This window comes from Sus scrofa, chromosome 2 (genome assembly GCF_054392235.1).
Source record: "Sus scrofa isolate SSC_HxYL_T2T_F1_AM1 chromosome 2, Sscrofa_HxYL_maternal_Yorkshire_Landrace_v2.0, whole genome shotgun sequence".
Taxonomy (NCBI): Eukaryota; Metazoa; Chordata; class Mammalia; order Artiodactyla; family Suidae; genus Sus; species Sus scrofa.
Genome location: NC_139384.1, coordinates 29941473 through 29956689, shown reverse-complemented (window position 1 = coordinate 29956689; position 15217 = coordinate 29941473). Strand labels below are relative to the sequence as shown.

At 54.9% G+C, this 15217-nt stretch overlaps 1 protein-coding gene across 6 annotated transcripts in view; it reads left to right on the top strand.

Moving 5' to 3' along the window:
* NAT10 (N-acetyltransferase 10) overlaps positions 1-11729 on the top strand; it is a 40901-nt gene extending 29172 nt beyond the window's left edge. For 5 of the 6 annotated variants that reach the window (XM_003122875.6, XM_005661020.4, XM_085011492.1 and 2 more), the window contains exons 20-29: positions 162-295; positions 502-550; positions 3676-3772; positions 3852-3962; positions 4877-5049; positions 5560-5679; positions 6014-6112; positions 6494-6567; positions 7644-7727; positions 10959-11729. In XM_003122875.6, the coding sequence (XP_003122923.1) occupies positions 162-295; positions 502-550; positions 3676-3772; positions 3852-3962; positions 4877-5049; positions 5560-5679; positions 6014-6112; positions 6494-6567; positions 7644-7727; positions 10959-11070 (1053 nt within the window). In that variant the 3' untranslated portion in view covers positions 11071-11729. Of the gene's footprint in view, positions 1-161; positions 296-501; positions 551-3675; positions 3773-3851; positions 3963-4876; positions 5050-5559; positions 5680-6013; positions 6113-6493; positions 6568-7643; positions 8461-10448 lie in introns of all 6 variants that reach the window. The other variant, XR_014837086.1, reaches the window with a different exon arrangement.
* Positions 11730-15217: the final 3488 nt, after the last annotated feature.

Genomic DNA, 15217 nt, shown 5'->3' with positions numbered 1-15217 from the left:
CTTAGTGGTGCTTTTATATTTTAAAAACCATGGGAACAAACCAAGAAACCTGTCCTGGTTTTTGCTGTTCATCTAGAGCCTGGTGGGACAGGGGTGCTTGGGCCTGTCGCTAACCTTTCTTCCCCCCCGCCGGGGTCCGTGCCCTCCCCTGGCATCCTCAGGCCGTCAGCTTGCTGGAAGAGGTTGTCACTCCCCGGAAGGACCTGCCTCCCTTGCTTCTCAAACTGAACGAGAGGCCCGCCGAGCGCCTGGATTACCTGGGGGTGTCCTACGGCTTGACCCCCAGGCTCCTCAAGTAAGGGTTGGCCTGCCCTTCCTGCCAGCAGCATCCCTTTGGCCTCGGGGTCCTGAATGAGCATTCGGTGGGCTGCTGCCCGCCTTGCCGGCCGCGTCTTTGTCAGCTGCCTGTTGACTCCCCGCACCCCTGGCTCTAACCAGCTTTATGTGTCAGCTGCTCCTAGAAGGCGCACACAGTGACCTGCTCTCTTTGTATCTTTACAGATTCTGGAAACGAGCTGGGTTTGTTCCTGTTTATCTGAGACAGACCCCGGTGAGTGAGGCATCTGGCAGAGGGGTTGGTGACAGGTCTGTCCTTGCAAAGCCTTGGTGCCTTGCATTGTGCTCTGAGTCAGCAGGCCTCTGTTACCAACAGGTCTGTTCTGATGGCTCCCAGAGCAGCCAGCCTCACAGAAAGGCCATGTGGTCACACCTCTTCCCCACTACACAGTGCAGTGGCTTTGTGCTCAATTCTAAGGTGGCAGAGGGTGCATGTAGACTTGTTTACCAGATTCTTCAGTCCTGTAATCTGGGAGCCTCTTTGAATTTGTGGGATTTGGGGGGGAGGTGGTTTTTTTGCTTTTAAAGGCCACACTTGCAGCATATTGAAGGTTTCAGGCTAGGGGTTGAATTGGAGCTGCAGCTGCCAGCCTATACCCCAGCCATAGCAACGCCAGATCCGAGCCACACCTGTGATCTACACCATAGCTCATGGCAACACCAGATCCTTAACCCACTGAGCAAGGCCAGGGATCGAACCTGCCTCCTTACCACTAAGCCACCATGGGCACTCCCTTTATTTTATTTTTTTTAAAAAGGAAGAGAGTGGTTTTAGGGAAGGAGTGCAGTTGCGCAGACTCGCATCGGAAGTTGGCATCTGCAGGAGGGATGTGACTGTGGATGCCAGACAAAGAAGGGAATAGGGAAGGGGAGAGATAGTTCTCATAAAGAATTTATTTGGCACCTCCCCTGAATCAGATGGCGAGCAAGAGAAGCCACAAAGTTCAGATGGGTAGAAATAGGTAACAAGTGAATGAACGAGAAATTTTCAGGTCGTGGTATGTGCCGCCAGGAAAACCAGCTACTGAAATCATAGTGTAATGTGATGAGCAGTCAGGCTTCTGAGGCGTCGATGACCTTCCAGACCACAGCCTGAATGATGAGAGCGGACCGGCCATATGACAGGCCTGCCTGCAGGAAAGAGCATTTCCTGGAGCAGAGGGCACAGCGCGTGTGAGGACGTGGGGTGGAGAGGAAGTGGTGATTGGAGGTGCACAAGTTCAGTGTGGCCGGAGGGCCCTGAGAAGGAAAGGGTGGTGGTTCGCGGCCGGGCAGGGGGCTCTGGGCAGGGCCTGGGTTCCTTTCCTGCTCCGTTGGAGGGAGGAGTTGGGGAGAGGTGCTGGGGCTGCTGTGTAGACGAGTAGAGGCGGGGAGATGAGTGCGTGAGAGATGCGGTGGTTTGGCTGAGGAGGACGTGGTGAGCTGGAGGGAGGTGGCCAGGTGGCAAGTGTGTTGGGAGGTGAACTGATGAGATGAAGGAGGGGGAATGTGGCAGGTGAGTGAACGGAAGGCTCTGGCTAGAGCTTAGGTTTTTGGCTTGAGAGACTAGGTGAGAAACCGTGTCGGAGGTGCTGTTCGCTGAGATAAGACTCATGGCGGGAGGACCGGGTTTGGAGGTGAACGTGGGGATTGTGTTTGGCACCGTGGTGTGAGATGCCTGCGAGGCAGCTAAGTGGAAATAAGGAAGTAGGCAGTTGACTGTGGGAATCTGTAGTTCACAGGGGAGCCTGGGGCCGGAGACAAATTTGAGAGCCCTCAGCATATACAGCCTGGGGTCGAGGATTTCGAGGGGTCTGTTTCCTTCACAGCTGTACCCCCAGTACTTCATAGCATCTGTTATGTGTAGTATGTGTTCGGTAAATAATCTCATCAGTGAATAAGTTTTAAAGTTGTTAGAAATAGGAACTGAAAGCAAAGAGGATGAGTCCTTGGCGTCTCCAGTGTTTAGAAGAATGAGCCAGAAAACACAGCAAGGGAGGTGGAGAAGCAGGAGCCTTCCTTTGTAGGAGCAAGTCAGGAAGGTGTTGTCAGAAGCCAACATAAATGCATGTGTCAGGAAGGGGAATCGTTGCTGTCAGAGAGCCCATAAGATGGGGACAAACGGCCGTTGGGCTTGGTGGCATTGGTGATCTGAATGGCAGCAGTCTCGGTGGCATGGAGGGATTGGCCACCAGAGAGAGTGGGAGGTGGGGAACAGACGGAATGCACGACTCTTCCACGAAGCAAAGGGAGCAGAGGAACAAGGCGGCTGGAGGGAGGTTGGCGTTACGGCGGGTTTATCAGATGGGAGATTCTAGAACATGTTTGTGTGCTGGAGGGTATGATCCTGTAGAGCTGGCGCGAATACAGGCCACGAGGGCTGATGGCAGGAGTGCCCGCCTGGAGGAGAGGAGGGTGGGACCTGGAGTGCAGGAGGCGGGCGGAGAGCCTGGGCATGGGAGATGTCGGTCCGCTGGTTGAGTGGGTGTCGAGAGCATGAGCAAGTTCTCATTGCACCTCTTTTCCGAAAGAAGGGAGGTCAGGGGCTGAGAGGGAGTGTTGGAGGCTTGATTTGGGGAGCTCAAGGTCACTATCCCAGAGAGGTGCCCATTTGAGAGTTTAAAGTGGGGCAGGTGAGGACCGCTGGGTGGGTGGCTGCTTCCACGTGGCAGGAGCAGCTGTAGAGGGGCTGGTTCCTTGTCACCGAGTTTGGTCAAGGCTGGGGTGTAAATCTGGCAGTCAACTGCAAGGAGCACGAATCGCAGAGAGTTCAGCCCAGACCGCGGAACGCCCCTTCAGTCTCTTTCCCCGCACTGCTTGTTTGTGACTTGAATGCCCTTCGGTTGAAACCCATTAGGTAATTTTTATGGTGTTGGGCGTTGCAGTTGTGTGTAGTAAAATCTTTAAAACCCGTGGTCGCTTTTTAGCACCTAAAGGAGCCTGCACTTGTGAACCAGTTGCAGCAGGGGAACTCTAGCCACGCTGGGTTGTGGCCATGGATTTTTTTTTTTTTTTTTTTTTTTTTTTTTTACTATAAGCACCCAAGACATGCTGATTGAATCGTGTGGTGTTCAAGTTCTAATGACGCCAAGTTCAGAATCTGGCTGATTTGGGCAAGTGGCTCACTCCTCGGGTCCAGAGCAGAAGGCGTGCCCCGAAGGTCTGAGCAGGCCTGCGCCGTCACTGGGGCACCTGCTCAGAAGTGGCAGCACTAAGTGGCCTCTGAAGGCTGTCGTGTAGGCGAGGCCCCCTCTCCTGCCGGGGAGGAAGTGCGGGCCCCTGGGCGCCAGGAGCCTGCCTTCCCTGTGTTTGCCGTTTAGCAATGACGTCCTTCTTAGAAGGGGGTCTTGTGTCTCCCAGAATGACCTGACTGGAGAGCACTCATGCATCATGGTGAAGACGCTGACGGACGAGGATGAGGCCGACCGGGGCGCCTGGCTCTCAGCTTTTTGGAAGGGTGAGTGGGGGAGGGGGGAGCCGCAGGGTGAGGGGCCCCGAGGGCCTGCAGACCTCTGACGGTGTGGTTGGACCCGCAGATTTCCGAAGGCGGTTCCTGGCCCTGCTGTCCTACCAGTTCAGTGCCTTCTCTCCTCCCCTGGCTCTGAACATCCTTCAGAACAGAAACATCGGGAAACCCACGCAGCCAGGTGAGCTAGTGGGGCAGCGGCAGGGCTGGTGGCGCTTGGTTGTGCGAGACGGGAGGTGGCCAGGCGTGTGGTCCAGGGAGAGGGCTGAACTAGGACTGGGGTTGGGGCTGGGGGTGTGGGAGGGGGGTTGTTCCAAGCCTGTATCTCCCCGCGGCTCCTCAGTAGGGCCCCGCTCTGCCTCAGCGACACCATCACCCACTGTGCCTTTCATCTTCATGACAAGGCTTGGGGGATGTGACTTGGCTTTAGAGGTGTCCACACAGCCCTACAGCTGGTCAGTTACAGAACCCGATCTAAGTCCTGTGTGAGCTAGGCTAACAAGCCCGATTCTGAGGCTGTTTCCTCATTCATGAACTTGTAACAAGACCATGCTGCCAGCCTTCTGTGACCAACACATACAAGTGCTTTGGGCATGTAAATTCTGTTTGAATATTTAAAACACAAAAAAGGTGTAAGGGATCATGAGCTTACACAACAGCTGTGGGTTTTTTCCTGTTGCTAATTATGTGTGTCTGCCCCCTTTTTGGCCAGTTCTTGGGTGGAAGACTGTTTCTCGGCTGGGTGCAGCACACCTGCTTTCTGTGATGCTAGGTCCCGAGGGGAAGGGACGAAGTGGGGGAAGAGCCTCGTGTTCCTCTCACCCCAGGGCCCTGCAGACTTTCCTTGGTCTGCTGTGTTGGCGTGGAACTCTGAGCAAGGGTTGCACGTCTCCTGTCCCCGTCCCTGCCTCCCCTCTGCAGGAGAAGGGTCGGGGCTGCCTGGTGGGGCATGTTATATGGGTGGGAGGTTACTTCCAGGGGACTCCCGCCCTGCTCTGGGTGAAGCTCCTGGGGTGCCACCTCGGGACCGTCGCGTGTGCTGTCTGGGGATCCCGTTGGCTGCCCTGACCCCCTGGTTCTGTTGCACATATTCAGCCCTGTGCCGGGAGGAGCTGGAAGCGCTCTTCCTCCCCTATGACCTGAAGCGGCTGGAGATGTACTCACAGAACATGGTGGACTATCACCTCATCATGGACCTGATCCCGGCCATCTCCCGGCTGTACTTCCTGAACCAGCTGGGGGACCTGGCCCTCTCTGCTGCCCAGTCGGTAGGTGGCCTGCAGCTGTGTGCTCGTCTTGCGTGAAGCAGTTTCTCTGCTAGGAATTGGTTTGCACGCGCTCATGTAATTTTGTGCATTTAATTCCTCTCGGTTATGATAGGTGGGTAGTGGTCTCACCTTTTACAGGTGGGGACTCTTCAGCTCGCAGGTTAGCCTTGTGCTCAGCCGTGCAGTTAGCAAGCAGTAGAGCTGCAGTCTGAACCCGCATTCTTCTCGGCTCCCCCATGTTGCTTTGATTCTTGCTCTGCTTCATCAGAGCTCCAGGAGCACCTCTTACTTTTAGTGCAGCTGTGAAGCAGCTGTTTGCCAGGATGAGAAGCTCATTTGGGAATTTCAGGAGGGGTGTTTCCAGTAACAGGATGAATAAGAAGATCCCAGAATAGTGCCAGCTGATGTTTTGTCCCAGATGCCAAGGGACAGGAACTCTGGTTCTCGGTGCCATTTTCACGGGCAAGAGCCTGTCCCCGCAGCCTCTCCAGCAGATTTCCTGTCCTCCAGGCTCTTCTCTTGGGGATTGGCCTGCAGCACAAGTCTGTGGACCAGCTGGAAAAGGAGATCGAGCTGCCCTCAGGCCAGTTGATGGGACTTTTCAACCGGATCATCCGCAAAGTTGTGAAGGTACCTTCAGCAGGGTTTTGGTCCGTTTGGAAAAAATGTGTCAAACCCACTCCCTCCCCCAAGATGCAAAAACGATAGCATTTGGCTGTATTTGACACACACACACACACATACACTGAAGCAGGTGGCTCCAGCTGTGTCTGCAGTGTTCTGCGTTCTCTCCCAGAGGTGCCCTGCGCAGAGTGTGGCGTCTCCGGTCGGTCAGTTTCCCTGCTCCTCCCGTGAACGTGTGCTCTCCTAGACCATGCGGGGCATGTGCTAAGTGACTGGGTAACGCGCTGCTGGGTTTCTGCTGCGCCTTCATCTTCTGCTTCCCGGCCTTGCTCTTTTGTAGCTGTTTAACGAAGTGCAGGAGAAGGCCATCGAGGAGCAGATGGTGGCAGTGAAGGACGTGGTTATGGAGCCCACGATGAAGACGCTGAGTGACGACCTGGTACGCTCCCGCCCAGGGCCCCGTGAACGGCGAACGTCCTGCGGCAAGTCCAGACGCTGGGCCAGCCCTGGGCGCCAGTGTTCCGTGGGTGCAAGCACTCCCACGGCCCCCTGCCCTGAGGGCACCCGAGTGCACACGGTCCCGCTCGAGGCCTCCTGCTGCCTGTGCGTGGCACCGGCTGTCTGGGGGCTGCTATTGTAAACAACCAGTGTGTCCCTTCAGATTTCCAGAAGGCACGTTTGATTTTCATACACGCTCTTGGACAAACCGCCTCTCCCTGTGGAGAAGGAGGGGTCTGCTGGTCGTGCTGGGATGTTCTGTCCCCTCACAGTTCTGTGATGTGGCCTCTGCTTGACTGTCCTTCTATGGCTTTGCCCACAGGATGAAGCAGCAAAGGAATTCCGGGAGAAACACAAGAAAGAAGTGGGGAAGCTGAGGAACATGGACCTCTCTCAGTAAGGCCCCCCTCCTGCCCGTGGGCAGCACGGAGGCTCTGCCTCGGCTTCCAGGCCCTCAGTCTGCATGTCTCCCAGCTCACGTCCTGGTTGCCTTGGGCGCTGTTTCATGGGATCGTTTATAGAACCACTGACAGCTGAGAACCTTGTAATCCACTGTTTGCATTCTTTTGAAGAATTTGGTTTCCCCAGATCAGCTCTACCCCTTTGTAAATCACCACTTGCTGTGGTGTTCCCGAGATCCCATGGGTCCCACGGCAGGCTTTGGATCCCTCGGTGGGGGATGCTTATCGATGAGCATCCACTTTTAGTGGCCAGTTCTTAATACTTGGCTTTTGCATGTGAATTTGTTTGAAGAGGGGATTCTGCTGCAAACAGACCTACAGAATAGGAGTTCCCGTTGTGGCTCAGAGGGTTAAGAACTCAACTAGTATCCATGAGGTTGCGGATTCAATCTCTGGGCTTGCTCAGTCGGTTAAGGATCCAACAAGTACAAGCACAGATGTGGCTCAAATATGGAGTTGCTGTAGCTGTGGTGTAGGCTTCGGCTGCAGCTCTGATTTAGCCTCTAGCCTGGGAACTTCCGTGTGCCGAGGGTGTGGTCCTAAAAAGTGATGGTGGTTGATGGACTTGAGATGGAGGCGGCCAGGAGGTCCCTGTTGAGCTCTGCCCTCAGCTTTGCAGCATCAAACTCTTGACTTGCCAGAACTGCTGGATCCCAGAGAGGTGGGGCCAGGTGCAGTTCAGGGGCTCGTGGAGGTAGGAGTGAGTGAGGAGACAGTGGGGGTGACAGGAGGCTTCTCTGGTGGGCAGTTGATGAGAGTCAGGTGGAAGAAGTCGGGCCGCTGCCTCCTGTGCAGACTCACCCCTGCTGGCAGGCCTGGCCCTGCTTGCTCCCATGACGTCTCTGCCCCCTGGGCTCAGCTGCATGCCCGTCCCCTGCTCTGCTGTTCAAACGCTGGCACAGCTCTGCCTGGCTTCTGTCGTAGGATATGTGTGATGAGAGCATTGTCTTTTTTTCATTTACGCTGTCCTCTCGTTTCGAGCAGGCTCTGATATTTCCATTTATTTTCTAGGTACATAATCCGTGGGGACGATGAAGAGTGGAATGAGGTTTTGAACAAAGCCGGGCAGAATGCCTCCATCGTCAGCCTAAAAAGGTGAGGGCCTCCATGTCACTAGGAACTTTCACTAGGAAATAGGTTGGAGCACAACCTTTGAGAAAAGTCACTGCTCTTTCCTTAGAGGGTCACTGCTTTGGTAGCTTACCTCCCACCCATCAGGCAGGGGCATCATGTGGGCCTGGATCTCTGCGTATCCCTTGTGTTTGCAGGTGTGCAGGGCAGACGGGCTTGTGCACAGCCCTGGAGTTGCCACACTGGGTACTTCAATGCAGCATCCCCTTCTTGTTCAGAATAGCAAAGGGGTCTGTGTTCTCACTGCTTTAAAGATGAAGTAACCAAGGCTCTCAGGTGTTAAGCAGCTTCCTAAGAAGCGTAAATAGCTGGTCAGAGGCAGAGCCAGAATCAGGACCGGATTTGTCCGTAGCAAATCCTGTAGTTTTAGCTGTTATACTCTCCTTCCTCTGTGCCAGCCGTTCTGAGAGTTTCCTTATATTACAAAAATTGAGGACCCCAAAGGGCTTTTGTTCATGTGGGTTGTATCTGTATTTCCCCATATTAGAAATGAAAAACTGAGACATTTTTCAAAATGTTTATTCATTCAAAATAAATTAACAAGAGTTCCCTTGTGGCTCAGAGGTAACGAACCTAACTAGTATCTGTGAAGATGTGGGTTTGATCCCTGGCCGTGCTTGGTGGGTTAAGGATCTGGCATTGCCATGAGCTGTGGTGTAAGTTGCAGACACGGCTTGGATCCTGCACTGCTGTGGCTGTGGCGTACGTAGGCCGGTGGCTACAGCTTCGATTCAACCCCTAGTCTGGGAACCTCCACTTTCCACAGGAGTGGCCCTAAAAGGCAAAACTCAAAAAACAGAAGTAATTATCACGGACCCATTATGGGTTTCTTGTTTTAAAAATATCCTTTTTTGGAGTTCCCATCGTGGCTCAATGGAAATGAATCTGACCAGTCTCCATGAGAACGAGGGTTCAATCCCTGGCCTCACTCAGTGGGCGTTGCTGTGACTGTGGTGTAGGCTGGCAGGCAGCTATAGCTCCAATTAGACCCCTAGCCTGGGAATCTCCATATGCTGCGAGTGCGTCCCTAGAAAGACAAATATATAAAATAGCTTTTTTCATAAAAACTTTAGTGAGAAGAGTGGCCTGGCTTTACATGTATATGCTTGTGCATCTCTGATGTCAGCTCCCTCGAGAGCAGCTCGCTTCTCCCACCTGCTTTCATGTGTGTCTGTTGTACTAGCACACGTCTTGTAGCCTCTGGAAAACGGAGCATTTGGGAGAAAAAGTTGAAAAGGCAAATCATGTATTAGGATTGCTATGAAAATAGTATTGGTCTTGGGGATCCCAGGACTCACTGGACCACTCTGAACACCTTCACCCCCCAGCCGCTTCTCTGCAGAGTGGTGTGTTTGTAGAAGGCAGTGGTTTCTATGGGCTGTAACCTTTGCTGGGGTTCCCTTGGGAAGACAGGCCTCCCCTGCCCCTGGGCCTCTGGCGAGGAGGCTGCCACACACAGCTGGTTTGCGGTGAGTGGGCTGGGTGGGGTCTTGGCCTTGACATAGCCAGGTCCCCTGAAGGGTTTATTTGGAGAGGAAATCTTGTGACTCTAGGAGCCATAGATCCCAGCAATCAGATATTCTCCTGCCGTCGCCTGAAATCACCGTGCTGCCTGGACGGTTCCACTGTCGCTGCTGGCCTCATTTTCCTGATGTCCTCTGATGGGGCCCAAAAGCCCACTGTCGGTGTGTCCTGATTTCTGGCTCAGGCACCATGGCAGCTGCAGCCCAGGGCCTGTGGTGGCTGTGGCCTTGCGTGAGGCGGCTTTGACTGGAACAAGAAGTCGGCTGTGTGCCTGGGGTGGAGACAGCCGGGTTCCGTGCTCCGCAGAGCTTGGCCTCTCCCGCTGTTCGTTGGGCTGTCACTGCCCCTGGGGCCTCCCGCATTACCCGGCCTGTGTGGCAGTTCATGCACCTGAGGGCTCTGGGTGAATCTGGAAGCTTGCACTCGGGGAGGTCATGACACTGGTAACTGTCAGTACGTATTCTTTGAGGCCTTTTCTCCTGTTTCTGAGCAGTCACCTCATCCAGGTGAGGTTAATGGTCTCTGGACAGAGCAGACACCTCCCCATAACTGCCTCCTTCTGGGGGGGTGTTTATTCCAGGGCAGAATGATACTGGAGAGACTCTTTAGCCTCTCGGGCCATAATAACCTATCAGGTACCTGCTGGCCAGCTGCGGCGCGTACCCGTTACTACTGCTTGGGATTTTCTTCTCATTTTCTTATTTTAAGAAAAATAATAGCACATCAAAAAGTATTGTATGGGAGTTGCTGCTGCGGCGCAATGGGACCAGCGGTATCTTGGGAGCACTGGGACGCAGGTTTGATTCCTGGCCTGGCACAGTGGGTTAAGATCTGGCATTGCCGAAGCTGCAGCTTAGGCTGCACATGTGGCTTGGATCTGATCCTTGACTCAGAACTCCATATGCCATGGGGCAGCCAAAAGAAAAAAGTATTTTATGGTTTTCTTGGGAGTTTCATGCTTAAGGTTTGTCTTCAGGATCAATGGGATAATATGTCTGATTTCCAGGGTAATCCTTAGTGGTAAGCGGTAGGAAGGAATTGAGCTTATAATGCCTTGGATTTTCTTTCTTTTTTTTTTTTTTTTTGGTCTTTTTGCCTTTTCTAGGGCCACTCCTGCGGCATATGGAGGTTCCCAGGCTAGGGGTCGAATCGGAGCTGTAGCCGCTGGCCTACGCCAGAGCTATAGCAATGCGGGATCCGAGCCGCGTCTGCAGCCTACACCGTAGCTCACAGCAAGGCCAGATCCTTAACCCACTGAGCAAGGCCAGGGATCAAACCCGCAACCTCATGGTTCCTAGTTGGATTCGTTAGCCACTGCATCACGACGGGAACTCCATAATGCCTTGGATTTTTCCTCCAGTTTTGGACGGGGGACATACAGGTTTCAGGAGTTAAGGCGTAGATTTGTTCCTCCACAGACTAAGACCTTGATCAGGGCAGGAAGTGGGTTGGTGGGGTGTAGCCCCAGCCCCCAGCTGAGTGCCTTATATACAGGCTTGCAGGGACATGTGTGTCTGACTGGGTGTTCTGCTGACATCAGGTTTCAGCGGGTGGAAGCCTTTTTTTCAGACGAAGCAAAAGGAAGCTTAAAGCAAAGCAGTCTGCAAGGTTACAGACCCTTGCATGTTCCAGTCCTTCTCTTCCTACTCCTGTTCTGTTTTTCTTCTCCAGTGACAAGAAAAGGAAGTTGGAAGGCAAGCAAGAACCCAAACAGAACAAGAAGTTGAAGAAAAACAGAGAGATGAAGAACAAAAAGGATGCAAAACTGAAGCGGAAGAAATAGTGGCGAGAAACTTGGGCATAGGCGGCGGACTTGTTAGGAGACACCCTGACTTTCTGAACTCCCTCTGGCTGGACAGGGCGCCCGCCGACTGGACTGTTAAAGGCCGGAGGCCAGCGGCGAGTTCAGCCTGTGGGCCGAGCTTGGCTTAAGGCAGAGTCACCTCCAAGTGGGTCTGCTGAGAACCCGAGGCTTGGCAAGCCCCCACCACCGGCTCTCCTGCCCGAGTCCAGGCCTGCCTTCCCTGCGTTCATCTTTCACTCGGCCCAGCTTTTTTGGTTCTTTCCCACACGTGTGGAAGCCGCATTGGCTCTCGTTCCTTCTCAGGTGCCAAGTACACCGCCTCCTGGGGTGCCCGGGAGGCCGCTGGGGCAGTACTGGGGCCTCTTGTCGAAGACATGACCAAACTCCCTGAGGCGGGAGCTGCAGGCACCCTTGGTCCAGCCAGGCGGCTGTGGCTGTGCGCTGGGGTCCACACGGCCGTGCTGCTGCCTGCTGGCCCAGAAAACCCTGAACTCCTAATATAGGAAAAGGTATATCATCTGAGTCCCCAAAACCTGTCATTTCATCCATTTGGGACGAAATGTTGGGAAAGACCTTTTTGCTAGCAGGGGTGAGGGGGGATAGAGAGTCTATTTTTAATAAATGACATCTTAGAAGGACCCGCTGCCTGCCTGTGTTCTCCTTGACTTCACATAGCTGGAAATTGCACTTTGCCCATTTCTTCTGGTGTATCTTGGCAGCCAGGTCTGCTCTGGGGGTCGAGAGGGCGGTGGTGCTGGAATCGAGGCAGAGGGAGGGCTGCGTGGCCAGGGCTTCTTACCCACCCAGGAGCCTGGGAGAAGTGGCCATGCTGACCAGTGCTGGCAAGGGCCTTGGTGTGGCACCTGGGGGCCAGCCAGCTGTGCCTCTTCCTCCCCGGCTCCTGTCAGGCCGTGTGGTCCCCTTCACCTCCTATGAACAGAAATCACGTGGTGGTTCATGTGCCTTTTGGAATGTCTGATGGTATCTACTTTGCGGTCCCAAATCCGATAGCAGGTTCTTGAAGCCTTGGCCCCGCAGGCCCTCTGCTGGTTCTGTAGGACTGTTGCTCGCCCACGTCACCGAGTGCTGGCAGAGCTCAGCGTGGAAGTGGGCTCCGTGGTCCTCGCATTCTGACCGCCTCGCTCCCTGCCTCTGCCTGTGAGTTGATGCCGATCTCATCGCAGCTCCCTGCCCGTGTCAGACTTTAGCTTGTGTGTGTCTCCTTATTTTTAGTTAAAATGTTCATGTGGTGGCCTTGGTTACTGATCTTTGTTCTTCATAGACTTGGAAAGGACTGCTCTTCTGTGAGTCCAGATAGATCTTTCCTCAGCCCTGAGGGGTCATCTGGTTCCTAGAAGTCAAGCGCGTGGATGAGGAAAGAAGGGGAGCTTCTGGACCACAGAGGATTAAACGTGCAACTCCCAGGACAGAGGCCCACGGGGAGAAGATCGGATTCTAACCACTGCACTTTTCCTCGGGGCCTCCTGCCTGCTGCATCTTTGGCTTCTTGCGACTTTCCTGTCAAAGGGAAGACCCCCTGCAGGAGAATTTAATGAGATGGAAAATGTTTTTCACCATTTTTTTCTCGGCTAAGTGCCTGAGCCTGACTTTCGAAGAGGATTTCCTTCAGGAGTGGCTAAAAAGCAAATGCACAGTTCCGAATGGTCAGAGCCGGATGGCATCTTAACCTCTCCTGCCGTGTCATCCCACAGGTGCAGCTTCCAGGTTGGTGGAGCCCTCGCTGGGTATTTCTAGCCTGATGTCCTTTGCTCTGTGCGTGGAGCAGGGGAGGGGCTCTGAAGCCAGACTTCCTGCTTGACACTGGCTCTGCCTGGCCCTTGCTGTGACCTGGGACACACCCCTTCCTCCTCCCTGCCACCAGGTCCACACCTTGTCTAAGAACTGTAGGTGGCAAGGACAGCACCTCCCTGGCAGGCCACTGTCAGGAGCTGAGAGCGGTGCCCGACGTGCAGCAGGCGCTCTCCAGGCCGCTCTGGGTTCCGTGGCTCATGTCAGCACTAAGTTGTACCGAGTGACTGGCTTTGTTCTAAAACCACAGCCTGCGCTCACGGAGTCCTACCAAGGAGCGTGTCGGTCAGACCTGTCCAGCTCTGTGTCCACGGACAAGCGTCTCCCCTGACGGGGCCTTGGGCCTTCCCCTCTGCGCACTAGAAGGAAGTGAGCATTTCACCTACTGGATACAGTCCTGGCTTTTTATTTGCAAAGCGTGTGTTCCTAAACAGGTGTCTGCACTTCGTGGTTGTGATCTTGGGTTCTCCTCCAAACCCAAAAAGGCAGCGCCTCCCCTAGACCTCACCATCTGGCCCCCAGACAGAGCGACATCTGTAAAGCTCGCTGTCTCAGGAAATCTCACTTGCAAAATGAATTCAGATAGGCCGGCTCTGAATGCTGTCGCCGGGCTGGGAAGGTGCTGAAGAAGCCTGAACAAAGAAGATTCCTAAATGGTCTCCATCCCACCACCCCCCCAAGCCAGGAGGGGGCCAGGGCTGGCCTGCTTCAGCGCTTCCACTGCTCATCTGTCCCCCATGGTCCCGGAGGACGACGGAGTGACCAGGAGACCACACAAAGGGAGCTGTTGAGGCTGGGGGAGGGGAGGAAATGAGTAACCGTCACCTTGGGAAAATGTAGCCTCATTATCTGAGGCCATTGCACCAGCGGCTCCTCGGGCCTGAAGGGGGCGGAGCTGGCACCCCCCCCCCCCCCGCCCGGGGCAGGTTTGGGGGGGCCGAGTAGGCGCTTCAGGCTCCAGACCTGGGAGCAGGGCTGCCCTCCCTGCTATAAACAACTGGTGGAAGTTGAAAGGTGGTGTGGTCTCTGCAGAGGGCTGGGGGCGGCAGGAAAGGGAGATGCTGAGGCTTTTCTTGTGTGGCCTGCACCGCTTCTGCTGTGCTAATCCCAGCATCTGGCTGGCGACTGGACTGGCGGGAGCAGGAAGGGCGGGGAGTAACAGAGGAGGAATGTGGGGGGGGGTGCAGGGGTAGGCACCGCAGGACGGCAGACTCAGTGGCAGCCTTGGTGGCCAGCCCAAGCCGGACTTGGGCTCCCTCCCGTCTGGGTGGGTTTCCTTTAGACCCCCAGCCCGGTCAGCCTGGCTTAGGGCTGCCTGCGGCCCAGCTGGAGCAGAAGGAAATCCCGCCCGTTTCCAGGGACTCCTGCTAAGGAGACGTTCGTTCCCCGCAGCCTGCTGCTGGCCGCTCACAGCTTGGAGCAGGCAGCAGAGGAGAAACGGCCCCACACGCTGGAGCCCTGGCCGGAGGAGGTGGCCCAGTCGCCGGGGCAAGGTAAGGGACCCAACATGCCTTTTCCTCGTCCTCGCAGCCCCTGGGGAGAACCTTTTTTTTTTTTTTTTCTAATTAGATTTAAGTGTCGCTCGAGAGTGTGTTCCTGCTACACGCGGGCTCAAAGGAGTCCCATCCTTCCCTTGTCACCGTTCCTTTACCCTCCCCCAGTCCTCCTTGCGGCCCCCAGAGGGCGCTGTAGGTTCGTGCCAGGCCCTCTCCCTACAGAGGCCAGAGCCCCAGGCTGGGCCTCAGGCAGCCGGGCCTGGGCCCCACCCTGCAAAGCCGGCAACCAGCCTTTCCCAGGACTGACCCCTTGAGGTCTCCTCCGTGTGCGTCTCCCACCTCCTGAGTCCCGGCTTATTGGTCACTGAACCACGGCCTCTCAGGGCAGTGTTCCCAGTGACCACAAGGCAGGAAACATTTAAAAAACCCTTTATTTCTGCCTGGACTTTACTCCTAAGACAAACTACAACTGACCCCAGAAAACCCTTGGGCCTGAGTTACTGGCTCCCGGTCCTCCCTCCTTAGCAGGTGGCACAGCCAGCTCGAGCTCCGCAGGTCCTGGAGGCAGCAGCCACGGAAGGAAAGGTCAAGGGTCCACTCATCAGACCCTCCCCTCACTGGGCCACACAGGTTTGGACTATGAGAGGTTTGCAAACAACTATTCAAACAACCCCAAAGACAGAGGCAGATCAGGACAGCCCCTGCCAGCTGCCTTATTCCTGTCACTGGGCTCCTGTCCTTCCAGCCCAGCTTAGTGGCCCTTGAGTGCTTATTAACAAAGGGAACTACTTCACATCAGCTACCCCATTTTTCTGGTGGGG